The sequence below is a fragment of the Diadema antillarum genome, unplaced genomic scaffold, assembly GCF_040938485.1.
Source record: "Diadema antillarum isolate AM-2024a unplaced genomic scaffold, OU_Dant_1.0 seq00000368_RagTag, whole genome shotgun sequence".
Taxonomy (NCBI): Eukaryota; Metazoa; Echinodermata; class Echinoidea; order Diadematoida; family Diadematidae; genus Diadema; species Diadema antillarum.
In genome coordinates, this window is record NW_027271369.1 from 2,121,659 (window position 1) to 2,143,108 (window position 21,450).

At 39.9% G+C, this 21,450-nt stretch overlaps 1 protein-coding gene across 1 annotated transcript in view; it reads left to right on the forward strand.

Moving 5' to 3' along the window:
- LOC139731368 (synaptotagmin-12-like) overlaps positions 1-21,450 on the forward strand; it is an 87,024-nt gene that overhangs the window by 55,885 nt on the left and 9,689 nt on the right. The window contains exon 2 of the mRNA XM_071642260.1: positions 17,659-17,936. Within this exon, the coding sequence (XP_071498361.1) occupies positions 17,659-17,936 (278 nt within the window). The remainder of the gene's footprint in view (positions 1-17,658; positions 17,937-21,450) is intronic.

The following is a 21,450-nucleotide window of genomic DNA, read 5'->3' on the forward strand; positions in this document are numbered from 1 at the left end:
CAAAAACGCTTTGGTTAACAAAGTGTCCATAAAATCATTTTCCTTAACCTATTCATGTTTGACTTTCGTAAGTCATTAAGATTAAATAGATCGAAGTGCAATTCTATGAGTTATCCATCAACCCTTGACAGTAAAACTCCGCTGGCAAGAGAAAACATCAAGTCAATTACGAGTTTTAACCATAGTTTTGCAAGGGATATTGGAATAGAATCGTTGTGTTTTTTGCGTCTTGTTTATAGCGTCAGTAATGGACAAGACGCTTGTGTTGCATATCTGTTGACGATGCCTGCAGGGGCAATAACAACAAATAATGTTTTCAAAAGACGCCTTTTACAGTCATTTTTGTTGTTTTAACAAACCTAGAGCAATCTCGTATGTTTTTCGCGCCTTACGATATCTATGCCAATGCAACCCGGTGCTCGCACTCAGCGCCACATTGCGAGCGAACTCTTATTATTTCAAGCCGTTCAGATCGTCAATGTTCAACCGAGTTTGGTTCGGACATTGCGACCCGCCTGCCGCTTCAAACGATGCATTTATATTCGCTCTTTCTGCGAGGCGCGTTTACTGTGTCAACAACATTCATGTCTTCATCATGCATTCCATGACGTCGTACTAACTCGTGGCGTGACTTGGTAAGTACTTGAGAGAGTGTGTCCCTCCGCAAGAGGCTCGGGCCCAAGGGAATGGAGGACTGGAAGGCTATAATAGTGAACACGTCCGAAGTGCTGGCAGGTGTTAGGAAATAGAACAGAACAGGAATAAAGAGAGGGACAGACAGAGAGGAAGAGAAGAGAGATGGGAGAGATAGAGGGGGAGGAGGTGGGGAGGAAGAGAGGGAGGAAGAAGAGGAGGAGGAGAGGGAAGAGGGACAGGAGATGGCACACTCAAGGAAAGATAGGAAGAGAAGGAAGAGGAAGAGATTACGAGAGAGAATCTCTTCCGTGTATGAACGAGTGGGTGTATGTGTATTCTTTTTTTTTACAGTGCTTGTTTTCTATGACCGTGTTTGACGTCCAAGTGCATGTAATCTTTCCAACGTACAGATTTTAATCATGACAATTATATCATAATTATGATAATCATATCATGATGAAATTGTTCAACCATGGACAAAAGTGATAGAAATGTCGGTTGATATTAAGTAATAAGCCAAGTCTAGAAATTCATTATACAAATCATCGAACAGTTCATCGAAGTTCAGTTTCAGTTTAGTTTCAGTTTATTTTATTTAATCACGGCAATTTGCTTCAGCAAAGCTGTTCTTCAGAAGTACTGAATGGTTTCCGACAGCCTACCTAAGCACCCATTGTTTATTTCAACGTTAATTAATTCTATGTGACTTTAATAGTCTAATAAAATTTCTGACTTTTATAGCTTTTGTTTAACATTTCACGAACAGAATGTAGATATTTGAAATAAATACTTTGTATTGAGACGACTGTGTTATGTGTGTGTATGTGTGTGTGTTTTGTAGAAATAGAAACATAGAAATAAACGAAATGAAATGTAATCGTCCTTGCCGACTAGCATGTTATATTGGCCGGGGGGGGGGGGGGGGTGAAACTATGCGTGAAGTAAATCACCGCAGGGCAGTCAGGTGATGAAATTTACACCTGACTTTGACTAGTGATGTACTCGGCCCCGACAACTCGGCCATACCGAGGTGTTGTCAGACACACGTACCCGATTCCATGTATCCCGAAGGCAGGTGGAATCCACTCCGCTACGTGACGTGTGGTTTCCCCTATCAAGTGTTCCCTGTCCATCCGTTCATCCCGCGCTCGCGGGTGTTAACGATGTCGTCTGATGCATTCACAGACTCTGAATGGTTCATTTCATTGTGGTTCTAAATTAATGTACTATTATGATTAGTTTAGTTTATTTCCGCACCATGCAATAAGATGCAACTTTGAATGCACCTTCCAGTAGAATATGAGACTTCACGAAAGGTTTTCTTAAGCAGTTATACGTGTCAATTTGATACGATGCTTTACGGCAAATTATACACCTATAGGTTTAGGACAGCTCGAAACTCCTATAGCTCTGGGTCGCACAACAGGGATTGAGCCTGGACCCTCTTCTCGAAAAACGCTGCACACATTCCACTTGCCTAAAAAGACCTCCACTGTGATTTTTCTTCGTCTTACAGCAGTAATGCTTCTTAACTATTTCCCTTTATGTTATGACGTTATGATTGAAATTATAATTATATCTTCAGGCAATCTGATAATCCAGGCGATTTCATGTTGAAGAAAGTTTTGTTCTAAAAATATCCCTTCGTCAGTGAAAAGCAGGACACAAAGTCAACTCGCACAAAGGTGTCCGCTTCTTCAGGCTACATCATTATCCTCAGTTTACATTACTAAAGATTTAGGTTTTGTAAATTATCGACACTACCACCCCAGACAAATCAGTGTTGATGTAGCACATCAGGTTAACACTTCGCACAAATCGTCGGCGAGAGAAACTGCTTTTCTCACCATCAGTTGCCGGACTTGACGCCGCCCTTTCACCAGGAAGCGTCAGGCGAAATGAAAGGCAAATGTAGAAGGCGGATTAAAGGATGCCGTGGAACGGGCGGGAAAATACACTCTGCGCTCATCTCGCCTCGCTCTGCAGACGACGTGATGTTTATCGGAGACGAGTCAGATTTCCTCTCTTAATGAGGAGAGATTATGTAGCGTCTAGCTCCGTGGAAAATTTAGCGAAAATGTATATTCCTTCTGAGATGATGTCACACAAAAGTATCAGTCTGCCTTTTCCCTTCTTTTTGCTCTGCGACTTGGTTCCCATCTACTCCTTTTTCCTCCATCTCCTCCTTTTTGTCATCATCTTCCCATTCTCCATCTCAACTTTTAATCTGTTTTCTTCTATTTCTGCATTTCTCCACTCATTTTTCCTGTTGTTATCATCAGCATTTTTATATTTTTGTCTAAACAGAACTTGAAATTATCCAATGAATATTATGTCCATCACTCGGAACCCGTTGACTTTGCAGCGATAACAAAATAGAAAGCTTATCCATTTCATCGGCTTAAAATGACTTAAGTCAGTGAATATACTTCGAATATACAAGATTGTGTGATGATTCTGTTCTTGCCGATGGTCAATATTTCATATCAGTAAATATAATGAATATTGACTCGAAATCAATTTGAAAGCGAGTGCGTTAAATCTCTGCTGGAAGCGCTGAATTCCCGCGCGAGTAATGCTAATAGCCAACAGCACCTCTAGCCAATTAGCCACTTTCCATGGGTGCGCGTCCCGGTCACTGTCACGGGAAATCATTTCAAGAGATTTCCGTCGCGCCAGCAAAAAGAACTTCAAATCAATTAGTTTCCTTCCCTTGCCCAAGCGGGAAATTTATTTTTCCTCCACGGCCGACTTATTTTTCCAATACGACCATTCTCTTTCCCCTTTCATCTTGGTTTGACAATTCTTTATAAAAGTAATTGAAGTAATTGATGACTGCATTTAAAACTGATTGATTGAGGCAAACCTGATCGCGCTTTTTCGCTGACACGACAATCAGTTTAGGATGACCAATGATTAACCACAGACGTGACACATTTGGGTTGTAAAACGTGAGGCGACTTAAATTGGAGGGATGGAGGGGGAATCTGAGCAATTTATTTTGAAGGGTAACATGCATTTACCCAACAACAAAGACCGTGTAGTTGTCAGTCCATGTAAAATAACAGATTTCTTTCTCGAAAGTAACTCCAATATGGCGTACACACAGATACCCGTCTTGTTTGTTTGTTTTTTTAAATATCTCATGCATCATTGACCTGATAGAATAATTACTGGTCTCTTGTTTATCTTTCTTTTTTATTTGAGGAAGATATACCAGTTATGTATCACTATTTTTTTTCTTCTTCTTGTTAATTGTTCCATTGCTTTTACTTGCTTGTAATAAACATGCGACGATGTTTTTGCTTTTTTTATGTGACCTGTCAAGCCATGTTAACTTGTGCAGAGTGTATATTTCACAACATATCATGTAGAACCCAAGCCCATCTTTCATAGTACGTACAATAGTGACTGGTAAATCGAAGGATTGAGGTGTCTTTACTTAATCGCTTTTAGGCCCATTGCCACCGTAAGTCTCTTACCTAACCTGTAAGGAATTACTATATCTCAGAAGCAACTGTAGCGGGATATTCTTACCTGGGTGGTTAAAATGCAGTGCAGCGTAGCGCATAGTCTAATTACAATCAGAAGAATTAAAAAAATGAACGTAGTTCAGAACTATATCAGGCAACAAGGAGGAAAACAAGCACACAAACAGACGCAGAAATGGCGAATCTTGACTGAAGAAACGGTTACACAAATTTACTAGAAGATTGCTGCATTATCACCAAGAGTCTGCTATAATGGTTCGGGATCTCATTTTGTTTCAAAGAATAAATTGATTTGCTTTCATTCTATTTTGGAAATATGCTTCTGTTCCGTTCTCTTACCTACCCGATTCATTCACTTCTGGTGGTTCTATGATTCTTTTCCGGGTCTCATTCCATGGCATGCTGATATGTAACATTCACCACATCTTTGAATGGCCATATCTTCTTGTTTCTCCGGTATATAAATGCTGCTGATCAAGAAAAGCACTACATTTTTCATGCAATGATAAATTCTCAGAAGCGAAGTTAAAGTTCAATGTACGAAGTTGATTTCTGTTTCTGTGCAAATTCTTGATCTCAGTAATTCCACCTACGTAATGCAAAGTAATGATATGACAACATTATTATTAACAGCACGCACATGGGTCTATGATATAGTTTCAAATCGTGTGATAACTGGACTGAGAAATCTGACACTTGAAAGTTTAGAAAGCATAATAGAGGTTTGGATTCATCTGTAAGTATAATGATTTTAAGTATAAGTACCCGATCGCGTTACCAAACTTTGTCCTATTTAGTGTACAAAATACATAATACACATAATATGAGCTTAGTGAATGGCAGTTATAGTCATCTAATCTCCATCAAATCAATACGTTTTCATTATCTACGTCAATAATAATATAGGAGCTGAAAAGAAATTGAGTAGACGAGAGATTTTAATTTACATAAAACTGAATTTACCACCTGATTTGTGCGATCAACTAAAACTACCCCATCTAAATAATGTCCCATGCATAGCAATCTCATTATGTCCAATGCATTGGTGGTTTCTGCTTTCTTCCACTTCTACCATCTTCTATTCTCCAATAGCTGCCATCTCTTCCTATGCACAATAGTATCATTACTCCATCTCTTCGTTTTATGTATTATATATTTCTCTCTCACGTAGACGTAGCTGAGATTCTGTCTCATTATTCTCGCCTGTTCTCTCTCACTTCTCTTGTATGTTTCTTTTCGCCCCCTTCTTTCTCTCTCTCTCTATCTCTCCATATCTCTCTCTCGCGCGCGCTTTCTCTATCTTTCTCTTCCTTTATCTCTATCTCCTTCTCTCTCCCTCCCCTCATCCGTGCAATTCTGCAACTCATCTCGTTGGCTCTCTGAAATATGCTCCCTACACTAAGCTCTGCATCTCGAGGCAAATCTCGCGTCGTTACCAATTTTTGTTCCCCGGCCAAGCGGAGTTTTCCGGGTCACAAATTCTAGAGGTTTAGTGGCCATCTTCAAAATTTCCCCTGGGATTCCGGGAATCATAGTGTCAAATGACAGTTATGTTCAATCTGGAGGAGGCGGTGGGGGGGGGGGGGGGTACCTGTCTTCTATTTTACTTAAAGTGGTGTGTTTATGTGTGTTAGTTTATGTGTGTGTGCGTGATATACATTATAATATTGTGCTTTACTTATTTTTCTCATTTGCGTTATATTTTCTTTTGCAATATTTTCACTAATAGTTTCATAGTTATGAATACAACTTCCACATTGAACAATTTTGATTGGGCAAAGGGAACGATGGATATTTATTAGTTTAAGGTAGCCTACCCACTTAATATGTCTTCATATGATTGTAAGAGGCGCCGTGCATATATGCATCTTGCTCTTGAAAAAATACCAATCGCTTTTATACATTCTTTCTAATGGGAACATTCGTACCATGTTACGCATACTCATTTGCATAGTTGTTCTCAGACTGTAATGTTCACTATCCGTATGTCTGAAAGAATGTTGAAATATACCAATTGTATTTTCCCACACGATTATTCAATAAAAGGACGACTAATAATTAAGTTTCCATGACTTCTCTGTCGAGGAGTTCGTGGCGTCGGATGCAGACGAAAATCGTGTAGTTGGTGGACATGCTGTATGACATGGAATATGTGTACAAGAATGTAGAGCAAGACATAGAATCAGTGAGTGTGTGTATGTGTGTGTGTGTGTTTCGTGAGTTTGGCTGGCTGTGCGTGTGCGCAATTAACACAGAAAAAGGCGGACAAACACACACACACACGCACACACACACACACACACACCGCGGGTAGAGTCCTAAGAACAAGGAGGTGCTATATAAAATTGTTTTTAAGGGTGGGTGCATGTATCTGTTCGGCGTCATCAACAGAGCGAGGTTTGCAGGGTCGAAGCTTCATAGTTGCGCCAATAAAATGCGCTACAGGAGCCATGGCGTATACTCACTTGGTGTGAATGAAACAGGTGATGATAAGATCACTCTTGAACCAAGTCTTCAGATCAAAAGAAAATCGCCATGCCGTCATAAGTCTAGAACAAGTATGTGTGTGCCTGGTAAACGAAAAAGTACCTGCTAGATAAGAAGCAGTGCTGAGGGCTTGAGAACAAGTGGCCGAGGCAAATAGCACTCAGTATTTCTTGGAATGGCACTTGCACGCATTTGGACGTGTGGGGCCAAAAAGATGGTATAATTATACGGTGTATTAAAGGAACATTCCAGACGATTTTCATAATTTCACATCATGTAGAACATAAATCAACAACTCCGTGTATAGATTGGTGAAATTTATTGTGGTTCTTGAACAGAGAAACAACACTTTGAAAAACCTTGAACAAATTACACTGAACAAGGATGATGACATAGCAGGTTCACATATTTCAGAAATGTAGCAGTGTAATTCCATTACAATACCGCTTGCTTGCGAGTTCACCTGTGTATAATCTATGCATGCCTTCTTCTTTTGTTCTGCTTCCTTGAGCCCCAACTCATGCATTCTTATGGTGACTCTGCCATGTCATCATCCTTGTTCATTGCAATTTGTTCTAAATTTTGAAAATATTCATATTCTTCATCCCAATCATCAAAAATTCTGAAACTCTGTCCTCAGTACAACTAATTTATAGTCGTTCAAAAGTAAAAATCTGAAAATTATCCCGAGGTCTCCTTTAACCATCTCTTGAGTGTGCATGGACGTCCTTTATGTGTCTCTGTGGGTGTATGAGTGTTAATGTGTTTGTGTGTTATGCGTGTTATGCGTGTGTGTGTGTGTGTGTAGTGTGTGTGTGTTTTATGCGTGTTCGTGTATATGTTTGTTTGTTATGCGTGCGTGTGTTTGTGTGTGTGTATGTGTGTGTGTGTGTGTGGGTGTGTGGGTGTGTGGGTTGTGTTTGTGTGTTATGCGTGTGTGCATGTGTTCATGTGTTGAAACATAATGGTCACAGTGCCCAAGACGTGTGTTTTTCAATAGAGTAGGTCAGTGGTGAATTGCTCCTTCGTTGCTTCTGGCGTGGTGAAATTGAGAGGCGCCACGACCGTGCACGCAAGTACAAGTTTCCTGGAACACATCGGGAATGTTAGGTAGAATGACCATTGCAGAATATGTTTTAACGCAGCAGCTAATTTTGTTGTTGTTGTTTGTTTTGTTCTATATTTTGTTTTCTTTTTCTGTGTATTTCTTCGACCTTCAATGCACCGCATTTTGACATTAGTAGCAAATGCAATACAAGTTACAATGTTTCCCCGAAATCCCTAAACACGTGTTATTTATTTTGTTTTCCGTCATCACTGATAGAAAATGTACGCTGTGAACTTGGCGGGGTCATGTATCTTTACAAATTGATGATCTTAATGATCTCTAATGGTTGATTGCATTAGAAGTAAACTTGCAGGGCATTTGGTCCTCCAGGAATTCAACCTTTCACACAAAGATTCGCTTCGTTTCCACTAGATGGAATCTAAAGGAACAGAACCCCACGCTTCGCAGATCAAGCCAGCATGGCGCAAAATTCATTACTGCGGGCCGCACGCACCTCGCGTGATTCGCAAGGATACCGAAGTAACGTGGAGCAGAGTAGCCCGTGCATGCTTCGTGAGCGATTTAATCTTGAGTGGCAAAAATTATGGGAGTATCGCCAACGTTTATGACTGGGACGAGTATACCGTGGATATGATATAAAAAATATTTCTTCGTGTTTAGAAAAAAAAAATCCACTGCCCTCTTTGAATTGGTGATAATTTTTTTTGTTTTTGTGTTTTCATCGATTGGATCATCAGCTATGACTTTACATATATAAAAAAGGAGCAGATCAACTTCTCAGAAACACGCCTGTAGAATATTAGACACACCACACGACAAACACACAGACACAGACAGACGTGAAGGCCTACGCTATCATAACATACATTTTCGCGTAATGTTTATTAAAATCTCACTCAATACATAATGTAATCATCATACATCAAAATTCACACAGTCATGTGTTCCACTTTCTGAAAATAAAATCCATATAAATACACACACACACACGCCATTACATGCAGAAATACACAACCACAGTAATACACACACATACACAACAAAACATTACTAACACAAATATTGTACGTCGCTACTCTTTTGCTTTGGTCCATTTGCGAGAGTCTCAGAAGATTATATTCTCCAAATATTCAACAACTGAGCGTTTTAGCTCTTACTAAGTTACTTATTTCATATTTACTCTTATTACCTGAACCTAATCCAAGTCTTGTTTAATCTTCTCTCATTATATACCAATGTCCTCCTTCAGTACTCCCACGCGTCCATAAACACGTATACTCAAGACGTCAATGCCGGCACATGGAATCAGTGAAATTAACCTACCATTATGACACTCACATCATAAATTGTCTTCCTCTAGTGGTCTCGTGGGAGGCATAAGAGATCCTTTGAGTTGAGTAAGCAAGGTTTGGATGGCATACTCGAGGCAAGACTTACAGTAGATGAAAGCTCAGTTAGGTCGATCGTCCATTGGAGATCCCCCCGCCCCCGAAAAAAGAAAGAATTTTGCACTGGAAAAGCTCAGACGACTTTCGGTGACGAGGTGGTGACGAATCAGTCGGTCCGTTAGTCAATTTTGCAATATGCAAATCTGACAAATAATCAAATTTTCTTCACTCTTCAGGTTTTCTGATGTCATGCGTTTTCACGGACAAAAACACAACCACAAGCTCCACCAAGATGGGCTTACTTGTGTTTTGTAAACTACTGAAATACGAAATAAAGTGCATACGCTCTAAGATTGGCAACCGTGTGAAATTGCTTCACGCATTTGTGCCTTGTGCTGGGAACAGGTCAAGAGTAAAATGCTGACAATTGATTTATACAGTGCATGTACTCTCGTAGTGCAGGGTTAATCGAAACTAGTAACTCAAAAATGAAATTGCTTCTTAAGTAATGTAAGTTGACTGGAGCAATTAATAAAAAAAAAAGGGGGGATAGTAACATTGCCAGACACTGGTATAGTAGTGGACTTCCGATGTATGAGATGATTTACCAGTGTACTGTCATTCAGAAAATATCAATTCATCATAATTAGAACGATTATTTACCTTAACTGTCGGTTTCATGCTGGTTTTTATTACTCAGTCAAACACACGCACACACACACACACATACACACACACAACAATGGAGGTAATCTAGACTAGTAGAAAATATTAACCAGTTGTCTTTTTGCCATGTTCATTTGATTGTATGTTTGTAAATAACTGACTCATCTAATGTGTTCAGTTTCTACAAAATATATGTAGTATCATGTATCTGCTTTGAAAATGATAATAAAAAGCTTCTGATACCTTTTTCGTGTCGGTATCAATTCCCTCTTATTCTGCGATCTCAGCTTTTAAGTCTCTTAAGCTTCATACAGGCACACGTACGATAACTTGCATTACCTGCGCTGAAACGTGGTGTTACGATCCTATTCTGATAACCCTAATGATATGCAATGCAGGTTAACTGTAGCTTGAAGAAAAGTGCGCTGATCTGTCTGATATGTAACTTAGCGTTGCTGCATTATCCAGTCGATGAAAAGGGATACTTTCATACAATCTACATGATTGTTATTTTCCGAGCATACTTTGGTACTGACTGATTTGATTTACTCTGAGAAAACATAGATTCAACGAAGTGAAATGTGAAAAATGACTTGAGAAAGTAATGCGTAATTGTTAACGTATATATCTTTTTGTGTCTCAGACTCTTAATGCTGATATTAGAATTATAAGCTCACTTTAACCTGACAGTAATCATATGCCAGTGTTATTTATTGAAGATGAAAATGATGCTATATTATACGGATATGAAATTGATATGTCATTCAGAAATAAGTGATGGGAGTGGAGGTCGATAGTGGGAGGATACTGTTCACCTCGCACTGAGGCGAAACGAACTCTTTATTTCATATTGTTTCCATCGCTTCCCATTAATTCTGCGGACCAGATGTCCCCCTGATAGCCAATCGCCCCCTCCCCCCCCCCCCACATACACACTTAAAAGTCTGACCGCTAGATGAGGAATAGAAGGAGCGTGAATAATTTACGAGATTCACCAATGTGAACCTCATTTTGGGGAGCCTCTTCAGTAGCAGCGTGCCAATTCTTTACCCATTCTCTTTCTCTTTCATTTTAGCGGCTGCTGAAGCGTAAATTTGTCTCGCAGAGAGGACAAACAGACAGCGGAGGGAGTTATTGGTCTGGACTGGGGCTTTGAAGTCTAGGCCATCCTCGATATTAAAATGCTCAGACTCTCGGGTGTAATCTAAAGAGACCGTCTGTACGGGAGAGGTCGCGTTAGGCGCTTGAGAGGATCTGACCGTCTGGCGAATCGTCAAAAGATGTGGAGGTCGGAAAGATGTGGAAGGTCGGAAAGAGAGCTAGGAAGAGATTGAGAGGGGGATTTTGAAATCATTAGCGTTCAGTTCTACCTTCAGCAGCATCCAATGAGAACACGAAATGGGTCTACTTCACCATGTCAGGGAGGTGAGAGTTTTCATCCTCCCACCAGTCCTACCTGAACGCATTGAAGCGATGGCGGACACCAGGGAGGCGCCAAATGCCCTCAAAAGCTGTAGCGATAGTTCTTTGCCAACTTTCGCAAATATAAGGACATGACATAATTGAAACACCACCAAGTCTGGAAAAGAAAGAACCATCGGAACTGTCTAACAAATACAAATTCAAATCTGATGAATGGCGTCACAAATGTCACAGTAGAGACAAATACAAACATACAACTGTCATACATACATACACACAAGATACAGACACTTACAGCGCATTTGGGAAAACACACTTAACGATTTAATCTGCAGACTATGGCACATGTTCGCAAACTGGCTCTCACAGCTCAGGTGCCCAATTCAACTCGTTGACCTTTCTATCTGAAAGTCCTTCCCTAATGAGGAGGTGAGTTTATTCCCGCTTTTAAAGTCCCCACTTTTTGCACAGGGATGGTATAATCCCTGGAATTGAAATGACTGATGCGCTCTTCCGTGAGTCCTGACATCATATGGCTGTTTGTGGAAAGTCATCCGAGCTTAACCGGCCAGATTTTCATCTCGACATCAGAGATACATCTAGTGATGCAAAACAGCGATAACACTTACCTGGGGATTTGCCTTGGAAAAATAAGAACCGCACGTCATGAAAATTTATTTTGAATGTCAAATATTGGTCCCATCTCCTGCTTCATCTTGATTGCTTTCTCCTCTAGCTGGCCGAGATGTCATCCAGGCCAGTCAGGAGCCTCTGTCAATATTTGCCCCATCTCCGTCATATCGATGACGGAAACCCCGGTAGCTCGCCTTGAATACAAACCTCCAGGAAACGCTCCGTAACCCCTCTCCCTGACTATTATATCCCACCATCACGTTTGGGGAGACATCGGGAGGTACTGCGCATGCGCCAGACTTTACCATGTTATCGGTGGCAAAATCTTTACAGCAATTTGCAGGGTTTTTTTTGTCACATCTCTTTCTATTTCATCCAAGGAAAGATCTGCTAGAGTTTTGTTTGCTGTTGTTTTTTCTTGCAAAAATTACTTCAACAGTCTCTTTCTAACACAAACTCTGTAGCCATGACGTGTACATTATTCTCCTGTGTATCAACAATGTGTTCTTCGACGTTCATTGTTCATAATTTATGCTAACGAATTGTATGTCTTCATTATTCCATACCTTAGTGGATACGTTAACATGATCGATTTTTCACAATGCAGTCTCGAAAAATTATTCTGTATAAACCCCAGGGTTTTCATCCATAACTTGGTTTTCTATGGGAGAAAAGAAAAGCTTGTTTGATTTCCCCAAACTGCAGCTGACTTATACCTCAAGAAACCAAATATATATCGGGAAGTAGCATGCTGCATATTATTTCCTGTCAAAACTATACTTCATTGCCTACGGCATCGGATTTGTCATGAATTGCATCTGTGGAGAGTGAAAGTTGATATATCGGAGGCAAAGGGTTTATAAAAACGAAAACAAAGCCCCTTCCAATCTTTTCTCGGAGATCACAGCATTCTATCCGGCCTTGCTTTTCGTAAATAGTCTTTTAAGTGCCCTTTGTTGCTGTAATTCCCGTGAATAATAACGGTCGATACTCCATCATTTCCACCAAACAATCGCCATTGACTTAAAAGGGCAGATGACATTTTACAATCGACGGAAATGTGACCATATTGACGTAAACGATAGCATAATTAGAAAACAAAAGGCGAAAAAAAAATATTTGAGCTCACAGTAAGATACCCGTTAATAGTAGCTGTGCCGTATTCACTGATCAACGTGTCCATTAAGATAAAACTTCATGATAATAGCTCTTGAAATCCGTGGGAAACATGGGACACGTCGTAAGATCGGTAGAGTCTGATCATCAATCAATGTAGCGATGTCAGATAAAAAAAAAAAAAAACTTGCTTGCCTATGTATCACATGACGGTAACAAAAATGAAGATTTCAGGCGAATGTACATCAACTTATCACGTATGACAACGCTTTGGATGGAGTATATATCTATTCATTTTTGTCCAAATTATTACCGTTACGACTAGGATGTCTAATGCCAATGGATTTGCCTTCTTAGGTTGGCTTGGCGATAAGTTTACTAAAACAAAATATGTGCAGACTATTCAAAGTAGGTATGTTATAATTTTCTACGTATGTACATGACTCTGTATATGTATGGTATTAGACCATATTTCCCAGTTCAGTTAGTTCAAAGTATGAGAGATGACTTTCAGCCTAGTTTACAGTTCTTCGGGCACAGATCACTAACTAGATTGACGACCAAGGGGAAACTTGCTTTTTCTACGTCAAAAAGACTTTTTACAGGTGAATGATTTCTACTTCCGCTCTCTGGAATAGAAGACGTCACGTTCATCTCAGTGCCTGCAGGCCAGACTCGCTCAATGCTATCGCGTCTATCTCGTATAACAGAGTTGAGTTCAGAAACGTGTCTAGATTGTCAGAATGCAGATAAGATTCACGACCCAATCTATGTGTTGATACCATTGTGTGGAAGAATATTTGTATGACCATGTGGACCGAACGAGTTTGCGTTTATTCTTTGAGCTGCCTTGCTTGCTCTGGCTGTAGTCGTAACGTTGTCTTTTAAATCTTCTTTATCGGACTAATCAAAACCTTTCATGGTTTGTAGTCCCAGGTTTCGATGCCTATTCATTGTCTTGTTAACCCTAGGTCTAATAAGGAAAACCACACGCATGCTAATAAATGGACAGACATTAACAAACACCTACAATTGCAACAGCACGTTTGCTGCATAGTGCATCATAATCGTCCCAACATTATACTGCGTTAGGATTCTCATCTTTTCTTCTCCTCCTCCTCCTCCTCTTTCTCTTGGCACTCTTTCCTTTTCTATCCAATGTTCTCCACCCTGTCGTATCTAAGATCTGTGTCTTCACACTCGGTGCATACAAACTGTTTCCTCCCTCGCGGCGGATCTCCGAAAAGATAATATTTGATGTTCGCCAAAATTGATTGCTCTTTCACAAGCCAGCCCTCAGCGCCTGATCACATTTGAATTTCGCGAATATGTTACTCTCGAAGCCAAAGGAGCCTAAACACGCACCCGTTGCTATATAATGCAATCCATTTGTGACTCTGATGCCTTAATGTTCAGTGAATGAAAGCAATCCAAATGTCGCGAGAGAAATACAGGCACCCCATGTGCAAAGTTATTCTGTGAGTGAAACGCGAGCTATGAGAACCACAATCACACGACTTGCCTAGAAGATCATTTAAGCTAATGTATACAACCGTAGATGATGTTTTTAAAAGACAAGATTTATGCACAGTGAAGAACTTCTTTGAGACAGCGTACGAATTTCCAGAAAGAGTGTGAATTTCAATTCCCCGGGTGTACATTTTCTCTCGCGCTTTGAGGTTATTATACCTTCCCGATAACTCCCGAAAGATTTGAGCTTCATTTCAGATCAGCGTCCCGTTGCTGCTTTGAAGAATAATTTACTCTCAGATCGATTCTTGATACTCCCCTGTGTGTCTCAGTGTGCAATCGTGATAAATCAATTTGAATTTTGTCATACGGTAGCCCACCATGAATTCATCAATAATTATTTGGATAGGCATAGAGAAGTTAGGGCTCCGACGTCCGAGCCAAACATTTTAATTTATTTGTCATCTTCTTTCGTGGTAGCCTGTTGACCAAGTCTTTCTCGTGTTTGATTAGACTATTTCATGACCAAATTGAATGCATTAATCAGCCTAACATACGCTGAAACTTTGTGTACATTAGTTGAAGAATTTTTGCTGATTATAAAGAGACTGATCTGTACAAGCACCCAAGTCCCTAATCACCTACGTCCTCTGGGCACCTGACTGCCAGCAACAGGGAACAGTTCATTTGTCCATAATTTTAGTGGTTTCGGTATGGTTTGTTGCGTTCGTTTATGTTCAGTTTCATGCACACAATGTATAGCTGCAAACTCATTGTAACGTGCAGTTTTGACGCTCTAAGGATATACTCTTATATCATATCAATGGACCCCAATGACATTGTATCCAAATCAGGGTGAAAATCAATCCTAGCTTCGCGACGTCTTCCCGGTTTCCCAAAGACTATGGTTCTAGGACAATTACCCCAGACCCCTCCCCTGACCCTTAATCCTATACCCTAACCCAAATTCTAACCGTAAACCTAACCCTAACCCTAATCTTTACTCTAACCATATCACTATAATCAGTATTTAGCCGGGGGTAGTTGTCCTTGGGAGGTAATGGTCCTGATACGATCCAGAGTACTATAGCTGTTTGCACCTCAATGTCTGCATGACTGCTCCGAGGAAAAATATTGTGTACACCCTAATAAGAAAGATTCCTCATCTTGTGATGAAAACCCTGCATCATAACCTTCCGCTTTTCAAGACTGCACGGGGTGCAATAAGCGCTGCCTTTGTTTCATCTTTTTATTATTATCTTTCATTCTCCTTTGCCGCGAAACAGACTACATTACGACATATTTGTTTATCCGATCGATATGGATATATGATGCTCTTTCGTAGACAGCAACTTTATTCAACGGTAGAATTACAATTTACGGCTGTTCAGTATATCATATTTGTAGTGGGGCATGTGAGCATGTGATCAATTTTTTGTTTGAGCCCTATACGTTCCTTTCTCATCACGGTATGAGACATACATCGGGCCGTTCAGTTATTGGGTTGTGTTTGTCTTGGAGTTTTCATTTAGAAAGTCAGTATTGAAAAGTAATGTATTTTCAGCAAAACTCGGCAATAGATGGAGAAAGACGGTATTCCATCGCAACGAAACTTCCATAAGATTGCCTTCTCATTGCTCTATGTTTTGTTCACATTGGATCAGGGATAACATTTTGCACGAGAAAAGAAAGGAAAATGGACATCTTTGAAAGTTCGTCTTTTCAAACGTTATTCGGTGATTATTCGGGAGCAAGCTCTCCCACACGACCAATATTTCTTTGCTATTGCGACAAAGATTTGTTCCCCTTCGTTTCTTCCAAAAGAATATAGTTTTGATATTGACTCAACCTAGTTAGATTCATTCAAGAGCTTTCTTAAAAGCAAGGCATAAGTAAAATCGACAGGGGAAAGTGCTGTGTATGTCTCTCCGCTGACTAAATTAAAGACACCAATAATCGTAAACATCTTCTTTTCACCTCGTCTGTTGTAAATCTTAACATTTTAACTACCACGGCTATCAGAGTCGCTATCCCCTTAAAAAGGAAATACGGGTGTTGAGTGAGGGTATGAATCACACATACATACGCACACACACACACACACATACACACACACGTCTTTTCCCCCTCTCCTAAAATCTTCTAGAGGATTTGTCGGTCAGCGTCCACAGCCGCCGAACAACAAAATGCAGAAAGACAGCAAGAGATGATTACTCGTGGGCTTTGGCAGGAAATGGCGCCATAAACCCATGAGGCAGACGATGTCCATATGGGGCGCCACTTTCTCTCTCACTGGCACTCTCTTCCACTTGTCGCTGTGTGTACCTCCCGATGGCCGGGTCGTGCGTCTTTCGAGGCATTTCTTTTCCCAAACTATGCGTTACCATCAATTATCATGAAAAGAAATAAAAAGGAGTGGAATCATAGGGGCCAAATGTGGAGCAGCAAATGTACTGTAGAAAGTGACTCATGAGTAGAGTGCACTTTACCAAGTGCGTCTATAAGTAACTTCACTAAATCCCCTGCCGACCGATGAAATGCAAAGAATCTTTAATATTTTGTCCATCATGTTACACTCGAATTCAGTAGCTGCAATGCCATTGTAGAGAATTAATTTGTTTGGGTACTGTAAACGTCGTTCACGTGATCCGTGAAATATAGAACGTGACCGTGTGGACATAATACAGCTACCAAGGTTTGTGTGAACATGATGGCATATGTGTGTGTCAACTTTTTTCAACTTGCCATCCAGGTTTTTTTTTCCTTGATATTATCTTTATAGTTCCCCTCATTTCTCTGGGGGAGGCTTCAACGCTCAAAGTCCATCGATGTCGTTTGGAAAGTCCATATTTATCTTTCTGCCCTCTAATATTCGAGTTGTCTTCTCCATAATCGCCTTAAATTTATGAATTCACGACATTTCCTGTTGTTACAGCCAACTTCTCTTTTACATTACTGTACGTTTATTTTAATGACATTGGTTAAAATGGTGGATAATTTAATTTACGACATTTCCCATTGTGACAGCCAACTTCTCTTTTACATTACTGTATACGTTTATTTTGATGACATTGGTTAAAATGGTATATAATTTCTGTCATGACACATTCCAATATACATTCAGTTACAACTCCCCTTTTGCTGCTTCCAGAAAATAGAATAATGTTCGTCTCTGTCAAACCATTTGCACCCGTCAATAGCACTGAGAAAGCTGTATATTTTTCCAATCAATACCCACCGATGATAGACTATGATCTCACTGCTAATATTTCTTTCACAGGTCACGCAGAACACAGAGATTCCGGTGAACGAGACTGGCCAGTTCATACAGTATGAAAACCTCTTCGTAAAAGCCGAACAGGCGATCTCTGCTGCCGCCCAGGAATCACGTCTGCCCCAGCCGACCTCCGCCCCGGAAGTACTTAACCACCACAATGCAGACTCTCGTGATCTCGTGGACGAGGACGCCATCATGCGCAAACTGGTCCGTTGCTATAGCAGCGAGTCTCTCACCTCCGTCACATCTGAGTCGTCTGTGCAAGAAAATTTGTTTACATCGTGAGTACGCAATCTCTAGCTCTCTCGTGTACTAAAATATCATAACATTGTGGCTTTCCAAAACTACTGCCAAAGCTCGATTAAAAAAAAAACTGAAAAAAATGCTGCAATTGAGTTGAGTTGAGTTGAGTTTGTTTATTTATTTATTTAACCATGGTAAAAAGCTTGCTATCAGCTAAAAGCTGTTTTTCAGCACAAAAAAGGTCCCTTTTTCTCTTACGGAAAAAATAATATCCAACGATCATAAATACGATCATAAACAAAGGGAATGAAAAGAGTCATTTAAATTCAAGAATTGCTTTTCTGATAAGGATAAAAACAGCTGGAGTTATGATTTGGTCCCTGAAAAGGAGGCACAGTGTCATCTATTTCGAAATACGATGTATAGGCCTATCTAATGCTTTTGTTCACAAAAGCAAACTTTCATTTCACGCGTCTACACAGTTTCAGGCACGCTTCTAGCTTTATCCATTGCAGAGTCTGACCTGTTAAGACAATAAGGTTGGCGAGAACAAAAATCAAAAGTCAATAAAAACTGCAGTGAACTCTATTGCCCGATAGACTGAAGTGATAAGAGCTCAGGCTATGTTTAATGCTGTGCTGCTGTCTGATTGCTCAGTATGTGAAGCAAACATGACTTATTACCAACCATTTCCTTTTCTCCCATGGGTGTTGTTTATGGCAAGAGATTAAAACATTCGCGTGACGACAATAAGTAATAACGAATCTTTCCCCTGGGGCCGTCTGTGATGTATCAATCATGAATGTTAAATGCTACTTCATCATCTTTCTCTCCTGTGTATCCTCTCATCTCTGAGAGCAGTTTGAACATGAAATGTTGTTCGGTGAACGCCATCAAACTCTTTCTCCCGAACTTTGCTTACAGTTCGGCAAATTAGTAAATGGAGTCGAGTAATAATTTACCTGTGAGAATTCCTCTCTCTTCACGACTTTCTCGCGACTAGCATAGATCGAAATGGCGCGAAAAAGTTACAAATCTCTGGCGGTAATCGGCTGTCTCTAACAGCTCCTTGAGAGTCCGTGTAAGACTGTCCTTTATTTACACCCCGAGTGGTGGAGAAGCAGGCAAACAGTGAGTGACAAATGTCGTCGTAAAGGAGTAGGATGCGGAAATGAAACTAAGCAGAACAGATGGCGGTGGCAATCGCTCCTGATGAAACCTCGGCGCTCTTGGGATTGCCCATCTCTCTCTCTCTCTCCAATCCGCATTTCACCCAAACTAGATCAGATCTTCTGGGGCTTCTCTGCAGAAAGCTGCAATTTTCTTGGCTGTTTATTCAGTGCAGTATTACAAAATTAAGGTAGAAACAAATTTCAAGCAAAGTAAAGCCCAAAAGAAAAGAGAAGAGAGAGAGAGAGGTGTGTGTGTGTGTGGGGGGGGGGGGGGAATAATATATGGGATGAAAACTAAAAGTGATTTTGACAAGGAGTGACAATTGATTTTATGAGACTAAAAAACAGAAATAAAATATTGAATAGACACGACCTACTTTGTTTTGTTTTCATACAAATGATGAAAAATGCACAAAGTAAATTGTAAGATTCCCAAGCTCCACAGAATGAGAGAATACAAAATGGTAGGCAGAGAAAGAAGGGGTCAGAGGAAGGGGGAAGGGGGGGGGGAGGCAGAAACTTGAAGTTTGGACTCATCTTCCTTGACGATCGTTGAAGGTATACAGTGATTTATTGTGTTAAGATCGTGGAAGACAAAATAGGTGAGGAAGAGGAGGAGGAGGAGGAGGAAATAAAATAGAAAAAATGAAAAACTAATAGGAAAAGATCAAGATTAAGAAAAAGTAGTGGAATGAATGAAGGAAGATGAAGAACAAACAGGAGGAGAAGGGTTAATCGATGTTTATGAAGACCCTTAACATCCGACAGATTTCGTTCATCCCCGACTCGATGTTTTGGTTTAGAAAAATGTGGAAGGTCTTTAATTTCTTATCACGCGACCAAGTCAGTGGCAAAATAATAGCTGCAGATGTCACGACGCAGATCGATATTGTGAGACAAGCGTGGCCAGGTTATCGAAATGCGAGCAGACGTGTCTTATTGATTGCATGCTTATTTGAATCGATTTCACTGCTTATTTAATAGTTTAAATCAAAATGGGATGCCAGATATGTTATCATTCAATTTTAGAAAACAGAGCAGGGCAAGTATGGTGGTGTCTCTGTCTTCAAACATATTTTGCTTGGAGCAAAGCATCACAGAACAGCTGGCAATAGTGATGAAATAAACCATTGATAAATAACTAAACGGTCCGATAACTTAAAAATTCTATCATCAATGGTGATTTTTTTTTTTTTGCTCCGTACTGACAATGTGTTCTACCTTTACAAATTTTGAATTAAGATCTTAACTTTAATCAAGTGCGGCAAAAAATTCTTTGTCAACAAATAACGTTGTGAAATAACCGGTAGTTAAACGAGAAAAGGAAAACAATGCTCAAAAGTTTGATTTGAAGTTTGACACTATTATAGATTTAAGATTTAAGTCGCATAGACGCCAAAATATTTCCAGGCTTCCGAATGTTTTCTCTTTTATTAGCTTCCATTACTCTTGCGTCACTGCAAAGCGAGTGAGAACTTGATGTATAGGCGGTCATTGTCAAAGGCAATTTTCAAATCGAGTTGAAGACGACCCTCTAGGGTCTGACAATCTGGTATTAAATGATCCGTCAGCTACCCATTTCTCGTCTTCATTCCGATACTCTGTGCTATCGCAGGACAAACGCTTTTCAGAGTCATAAGTCTCTGATGGGATGGGACCTGCAGTTTTCCCCAGTAACTCGGGATGATCTGTCTGCTTGTGGAAAAATCCCTGTTTAAGCGTGAATATTGTGCTAGTTAGATTTTGTGTCTACTATTATGCGGTCTGTATCAAAGAGTGAGACGAGATGAGCTTTTAACAGTATCCATTGTGATTTTATGAAGTACTTGGAAATGATCAGCGCGCGAAGCAGGAGAAGAAAAGAAATCTGAAGATTTACATTTCTTTACAGTGTGATATAGTGGCATATAAATCTTACTTAATGTGAACTGCAATATGTTACAGGTTGTGACAAGTCTATAACTTGTATGTTTGTGTAATATACTTGCCATGCACTTATGAAATAGCAACGGATCTAGTCTGAACATGTTCTCTTACCGTCCATTTATGGCAAACGTATGAATTGATAAATAGAGGAATGATCAAATGCATAACTAATTAAGTGAATATAAATAGATTAATGATCGAATAAATGAATGATTTTTTAATGAATGCTGTTTGGGTTTTTTTCCAAGTCAACTCATATGAAACGAATTCATCCATCTGATAGATTTAGTGGGAAACATTATTATGACCTTGCAGTTCCTTACTAGAGGAATTATTGAAAGCTAATGTATTCGTAAAATCTAACTGAAGAATGGTAATTCGGGTTTGCATTTCTTTTTTTGGAAGTTAACTTGCAAGATTTTTAACTAATAGTTTCAAAGGTAGTGATGAGGGT